The sequence below is a fragment of the Geospiza fortis genome, unplaced genomic scaffold (assembly GCF_000277835.1).
Source record: "Geospiza fortis unplaced genomic scaffold, GeoFor_1.0 scaffold909, whole genome shotgun sequence".
In the NCBI taxonomy this organism is placed as follows: Eukaryota; Metazoa; Chordata; class Aves; order Passeriformes; family Thraupidae; genus Geospiza; species Geospiza fortis.
The window spans coordinates 428,264-435,486 of NW_005054520.1; the positions used below are offsets into that span (position 1 = coordinate 428,264).

The 7,223-nt window shown below is 53.8% G+C and overlaps 1 protein-coding gene across 1 annotated transcript in view; it reads left to right on the top strand.

Moving 5' to 3' along the window:
- The window catches only part of CCNI (cyclin I), a 23,056-nt gene extending 16,343 nt beyond the window's left edge, over positions 1–6,713 (top strand). Inside the window, exons 3-7 of the mRNA XM_005429062.3 lie at positions 822–956; positions 3,300–3,374; positions 3,537–3,677; positions 4,451–4,681; positions 5,258–6,713. Coding sequence (XP_005429119.1) covers positions 822–956; positions 3,300–3,374; positions 3,537–3,677; positions 4,451–4,681; positions 5,258–5,653 — 978 coding nt within the window. The 3' untranslated portion in view covers positions 5,654–6,713. The remainder of the gene's footprint in view (positions 1–821; positions 957–3,299; positions 3,375–3,536; positions 3,678–4,450; positions 4,682–5,257) is intronic.
- Positions 6,714–7,223: the final 510 nt, after the last annotated feature.

Below are 7,223 nucleotides of genomic sequence, written 5' to 3' on the forward strand. Positions count from 1 at the left end.
TGCTGCTTTGCCCTCATGGCATTACTGGGGGCAGTTACAGCCCAGATTTTTGTGCTTCTGGGCTATCATCCCCAATAATCCCTGCTGGAGCGAGCCCAGACAGTTCCTTGGGTGATGTGAAAGGCTCTAGGACAGCTGGAGATATTTCTGAACTGGGTCATGGGGAAGGATTTGGTGTCAGTGACTGGGCTGTGCGTGTGGTTGAAATTTAGCTGCTGTCCAAACAGATCGATGGGGAGACATGGGCCAAACACCACAACCAAACACCAAACCCAAACTGCAGGTGAGGCTATAGCTGCTGCCTCCCCCTTCCCAGTTCCCTGAGAGCCTTGTGTCAGCTGTTTGCAATTTTCTTTATTATAGCAGGTACTGAGCTAAAAAAATCCCCATGATTTGAAGAAAAAAATAAACCTTTCCCCACAAAACCCCAACAGAGTCCCTCCACTCTGCTGCTGGCAAGGGGGGCTTTGTTCCAGCTGGGAATTGCTGTGCACCCACATGGTTCTGAGCAGGTTAAAAAAAAATAAATAAATAATATGTTTTTGGGAACTGCTCTGGAGCTGAGGCTGCCAGTGCTTGACAAACTACAAGTCACCCATCCTCTTTCCCCAGAAGAGAGGACAGTGACACTGGAGTGAGGTTTGAGATTGCTGTAAGCAAAGTTGTCTTTTCCAGGGCAGGTTTTTAGGATGGGATAAGTAACTGCAGGGACAGAGTGGTGACTGGGGCTGGCTCCAGGCTCCCCTTTTGCAAAGGAGGCTTTGTTTCTGTGCCGAGTCACTCCTGCAGAGGTAAAACCTTTGATCCTTTCTCTCCCTCAGGATGTAGCCATTTCTCCAAGGCAGAGGGATGAGGTCATCCAGTGGCTGGCGAAGCTCAAGTACCAGTTCCACCTTTACCCAGAAACGCTCGCCCTGGCCATCAGCCTCTTGGACAGGTTTTTAGCAGCAGTAAAGGTAAATATCTGCAGCTCCACAGACAGGAACGGACACGGCGCATGGTTGGTGTGTGCAGTCCAAGCGGTGTGGCCGGACGGAAGCGCTTCCTTCCCCTGGCCCTACCCTGCTCACACGTGGGTGGGCAGCACCTGCTCTGCTCTGGAGCCACAGCTGGGGGGGTTGGGGCACCCAGAGAGCAGTCCCTGCCCCAGAGTGCCTGGGCTGCCTCCGGAAGGCAAAGGCAGTGCCATGAGCCCCAGGCCAGCAGCACCAGGGACAGGCCCTGCTCACCTCCATGGCTGCATTCCTCCCCTTTGTACCACCTCAAAATGTTGGGGCACCTGCTAGCAGGAAACCAGCTGGGAAAAAAACTGAGGAGAGGTTTGAGCCTGCCAAGGGGGGTGGTGCAGGGAACTGGGTTGGGGAGCGGGGGGGAAATGGGTGAAGAAGGTTGAAATACAGGCAATGGCTTTTGGGGGAGTAGTGTCCTACCAAGCTGCTCTACAGCCTGATGGACTCCATCTTGGACTGATGTCCGAGAGGTAGGAAGGAAAAAGGGAAGCAGACACAGGTGTGCAGGCTGTCCATGTGGCAGCAGTGCTTTGGGTTTCAGGCTGTTCCTCCATAGAAACTGCTTTAAAAAGGGGGAAAAACATTTGGGCTCCCTGCAAGTGGGCCCTGCTGCCCCTCTGCCCCCTTAGCTGGGCTGTGCTTTGCACCTGCCAAGTGACCAAACACAGTGTGCTCCAAGCTGGAAGCCCTGGCTGCAGCTGAGAAGTCAGGCTCTGGAAGTTTCTGTCTTACCACATTTGCTGAGTTACATTCCATGCTCTGCAATCCGTGGTCTCATCTGCACGTGTCTCACCCCACACCGCCACCCTGCTGGGTAAGCAATATCCCCCACGAGATGGCAGCTGGAGGATGCATTCCAAGCCTGTGCCCTTGCCTTCCCATGTGAGAGACTTTGGTAGAACACAAGTGACATCAGTCATTAACTCAGCCTTTAAATATTAATAAATATTGATCGTGTTTTCGTGCAAGCCATGGAAGTTATTATTTTTAAGAATCCAAAGTAGCTGATTTACTGAAATGCTGAGGTGGCAAATATTTAGATCCCTCAGGAGCCAATGGCCTGAAGTGCAGGTTTTCTTCCAGCAAGTTGGAGCAGCCAGAGAGTCTGTACAGAAAGCGTGGGACTGTGAGTCCAGAGCCCACTGTGTGCTTTGGGCAGTGAGTGGGAAGTGGGAAAGGGGCTTGGCCTGGGTGAGCTCTGGGGCTTTGTGCTCCCTCTCCCCAGTTCTCCTCTCTCACAAAGCTCATTCCTCTGATGCAGCTGAACTCCTGGTGTTTCACCAGGGGCCACTCTGTGGGATTTTATTATGAACACCAGTCCCTTCCCCAGGAACAGATTTGGGGATTGCAGGGACTGGTTCCCCAGAGCCAGCAGTGTTGGTGTATCTCACTGCATGGCACCCTTGGCAGGGCCCAGTCCCAGTCCTGCCCTTAGGGAATTCATTCCCTTGGACACCTGCATGCACAAGTGCAGGGTGTGCGTGCAGGATTTTCATTTCCCTTTGCCTTGAGCATCTCTGACCACAGGCAGGAGAGCTCAGCTGCCAGGAGCTGCTCACAGCTCTGCAGCTGTGCCAGGGTTTAGCAACAGCCTCCTGCCTTTCCAGCCCCAGCCACTCTGGAGGATGTAGCCATGGCCAGTGGTTGTTACACTGCCAGAGGGAGTGAAGCTCCTTGTCAAGGTGGTCACATGTACAAAGCTCACCAAAATCCCCCTTTCCCCTCCAGATTCCTCTTACCTTGTCTAAAGAACATCTCCTTGTGGAAGGGACCAGCTCTCCCTCACTAATCCCTGGGCCACAGTTTTGGGAACTGTAGTGTGAAATTACAAGTGGTAATTTCACAAGGGTTTTTAAAAAAGTTTTCCTGAGTTATACTTTCCCAGGCAAAGATAGTGTTTTCCAATTCCCATTTCCCTTCCCATTCCGTGTGTGACCCACAGCAGCACTCGGAGCGGAGCTCTGCTGCAGCAGGTGAAGTGGCTTTTCTGTGAGGGGACAAGCTCCCCTCAGGATTTTCTTTTTGCCTGCTGTGCTGCAGTGCCTAAACCCGAGCCCTTCCCAGTCCAGTGCTCCCACTCGGATCACAGGGCTGGCAGATCCCTGCCCTGCCTGACGTCACAGAGCAGGGATTTGTGCTTGGCACAGCTTGCCACTGCCAGGGCGTAGCCAGAGGTCAGCCTGCACATCCAGAAGGAGACCTGGGGCTTGGGATGCCCCAGCAGAAGGACGACTGCATCATTGCTGCATCACACTGACACACAGCCCTCTCTGCTCTCCTGTCCCACAGGCCCATCCCAAGTACCTGAACTGTATTGCAATCAGCTGCTTCTTCCTCGCTGCAAAGACCATTGAGGAAGATGAGGTAACTCTGTTCTTCCTACCGTGGCATTGTTGGACTGTGCCCTCCCATCCCTGCCTTTGCTTGCTCCTGGTGGCTGCCACTTGCCAGGACAGGAACAAGCATTTGGTGTGATTTCTCTAATTACTGGTTCTCTCGTTTGTTTTTTTGCCTTGGCTTTTGCAGAGGATTCCAGTACTGAAGGTGTTGGCTCGGGATAGCTTTTGTGGTTGTTCTCCAGCTGAAATTCGCAGAATGGAGAAGATCATCCTGGATAAACTGAACTGGGATCTTCACATGGCAACGCCACTGGATTTCCTTCATATTGTAAGTAAAGGGCTATAAATGTTCTTCCTGGTATCTGTCAGTGCAGGTAATGTGTCAAGAAGCACCTAGACAAAAATTATCCCTGTAGGGGAATGAAGACCTTGGAGTATATTTGCAATTCCTCTGTACCGTAGTTCCTGAAAGAAAATGCCTTGCCAGAGAATTCCAGAGGAGACTTGTCACTCTTGAAGTGCAATATCCAAAACATGAGCCTGCTGTCTGACCCTTGGGTCTTGGTCTGGGGTGTGTTCAGTCCCAGATTCACAGCTCCTGGAAATTGTGCCCCTAACTCTTCACTGCCAGTGGTTTTCCTCAAAGCTAAACACCAGGCAGAAGGGAAACAAGGAGTACAGCCATGGAGAAAGCCCCAATGGTGGGCTGTGAGTATGGATCCATGCCTGCTGCAGATCTGCGCAGCCAAGAGCCAGATCCACGCATGAGAGGAGATCAAGGGAGGTCCTGAGGTTCTCTGGAATTTTATCCTCCCTCCTTCCCCAAGGAGCTTGTCTAGGACCCCTGAATGCCACATGTGCACTGGAGAGAGAAGGGTGTATGGGAAGGCCTTTTGCAGAGCCCTAGAGCCTGGTGCTCAGGCAGGTCCCACCAGAAAGGCTGCACCAAGCTTTGGTGGTTTGTCATGTTGGGTTTTTCCCTATGGGGCAGAAGTTGCCTCCAGGGTCAGGCTGGAGGATCCCTGTGTGTGCAGACTGTTCCCCAGGTGTGCCATGGCCTGGCCAGTGCTGCCAGCTGTCCCCTGTGCTTGTGTCCCGCAGTTCCACGCCGTGGCGGTGTCCAGCAGGCCGCAGCTCCTGGCCCTGCTGCCCACGCCCAGCCCCTCGCAGCACGTGGCGGCGCTGACCAAGCAGCTGCTGCACTGCATGGCCTGTTTCCAGCTGCTGCAGTTCAAGGGCTCCATGCTGGCGCTGGCCATCGTCAGCCTGGAGCTGGAGAAGCTGCTCCCCGACTGGCTGGCTCTCATCATCGAGCTGCTCCAGAAGGCACAGGTGAGGAGGGCAGCACACACGGAGCGGGGAGGGGCCGGGGCCACATCCTGCTCGGTGCTCCAGGCCAGCTGGGGCTTTGTGGTTCCTTGCTGCCGATGGCTGCCTACTGTTCTGCTCCTGTGGGGATGGCTGGGCCTCAGCCTGGAGGGACAGCTGTAGGGACAGTGCTGCCAGGTGTCAGTCCTGACCACCTCCACTGTGTGACAGGGGCAGGAGCCATGTGCCCTGATACACACAGGCCATTACCACACCAGGGAGAAAACACATCAGGGAACAGTTCCACTTGTTAGTGGTTCTTCCATTCATTCACAGCATACAGGGAACCTTGCAGGTACTCTGGGAGCACACTCCAGCTGCTAACAAGAGGCAGTGAAATCCTTCAATATCGCAAAGTTGTGCCTGCTCCCCCCCCCACAAGTCCCACAAGGTGCAGGAAGGAGCAGGGGGTGTATCTTGGGAAGTCACCACGGTAGTTGGCAAGTGAGGCACACAGGTGGCCCGGGTGCTGGGAGCCCATGTCCTCTCCTCACCCTGCCGGTGATCCCACAGCAGCGGTACCTTTGCTTGTCTTCCCAGATGGACAGCTCGCAGCTGATCCACTGCCGGGAGCTGGTGGCACATCACCTTTCCACTCTGCAGCCTTCTCTGCTGCCCAACTCTGTATATGTCTACAGTCCCCTCCAGCAGACCCTGGTGACCTGTAACAGAGGAGCGTTCCACCGCCAGCCCTCCTCTGTCCCAGGGCCGGGTTTCTCCCAGGACAACGGCCGGCCAGAAGCGCCCGTCACAGCTACAGCCACGCTCTGCCCGCGCCCACCCGCCCCCGCCGGCCGCCGCCAGGCAGGGCAGCGTGTCCCCCTGTCCCCCTCTGCAGCCGGTGTCTGTCATGTAGCTGCCGGTGCCACCATGGGACCTGGCAGCCCGTGGCCTCAGCAGGGCGAGAAGGGGCCGTACCTTGTCAGGCTGAACTGAAGGGAGCCAAAAGAAAACCAGGAAAAAAAAAATCCCGACCCTTTTTTGAATTTTATTTCTTGTGCGGCTAATTATAGTTCCACTATTTAAGCACTTAAAAACACAAAAAAGTATAAAAATCTAAAAAAAGACCCAAAAACCAAACAAAAAAAGTAGCAAAAACCTGTTCCTTTCTAGTGTTGTCGGTTCCACTGTTTTTCTGCTCCTGTGCGTTGTAACCCATTCTCCACATCCGAGAGCTCACACATCAGCCCTGCAGAGCTGTTCTGGGTTTCCCAGCCAACTAATGCCTCTCTGATCCCATTCCCACCCGCTCCTTGCTCCCTTTCTGCCTGCTCCTCTTTTAGTTCTCAGCCAGTCTCGTGCATGACATTCTGTCCTGCCCCACCTCCACCACAGCTTTCTTTTGCCCTTCTAAACAGAAACCTCTTTCGTTAATAGCTGGGTGTTTAAATGTGATAATATTGAAAAACTGGATTTAAACAAAAGATTAGGCAGGGAAAAAACCCAAACCAATGCTTGCAAGCTGCTCCACACTTCAGTAATTCCCACAGGAGCGAGACGGTGCTCTGTGCCTTGCACAGAGACTTCTCCCTGTTACACCATTTTGTCTATCCCAACACAGAAAGCAGTTACTGGGTTATGCATTACTAGAATGAAACCATTTTTTCTTGCTGTGTAGCACTGAGTGTGGATTCTCACCAAGGCTTGGTTCTCTCCATCAGATGTAACCCTTGAATTGTGCAGAGCCCGGTTCTCCCTGCACATTGCCCAGCACTGCTGGGTGAGGTGCCGGGGCAGCTGTGGACACCTGAGGTTTGGAATGTGTGTCATCATGAGGCACAGAACCAAAACAAAACACCCCAACCCTTGAGTTTTGTGTTCATGTAACTTCTAACCAAGAGTCTGCCCTGTAACGCGTCTCCTCCGTGTGACACCCTGTTCTCAGAACACCCTGTCCCGACTGTAAGCTCTCTCCACAGCCCTGAGGAAGGTATTGTAACCAGAGCCATTGTACTGATGAAAGCCTTCTGGTAGCAATAAAGAAAGTTGTCCTGGATTCCCACTCTGGTGTTGTGCTTTTCACCCACGACCTGGCTTGGCTTTACCCAGAGGTTGCCAGGGAGCTGCTCTGTGCCAGACCCCTGGAAAGATGACATGAGAGGTGCTGGGCAGCCAGGGGAGTCACCCAGCATGAACTCACTGCCTCTCCCGCAGTTCCAGCTTTGGCCCTGGCTCTGGTGCTCCTGACTCCAGGCTGAGTGCCTGGCTGGGACACTGCTCCGTGTCCCCTGTCCTGGAGCCCCTCCTGCTCCCTGCCTTCCAAGGTGCCACCTTACTGCAGCAGTCCACCGTGATACCTTCTCTTGGGTCTGGCTTCTTCCTGCCGTGGCTCAAAAATTCCCCCTCAAGCCCACATTTCTCAGCAGGGTGTGTGTCTTCCTTCCCTTCCAGCCCTTCCTGCCGTCCTTACAGAATTTTCAGTCCCTGACCTTCTCATCCCACGGCTCAGTTTTCCAAAGCCAGGCTGCTGAGCAGGCTCAAGGTGTCACAAGCACACCCCCAGGCA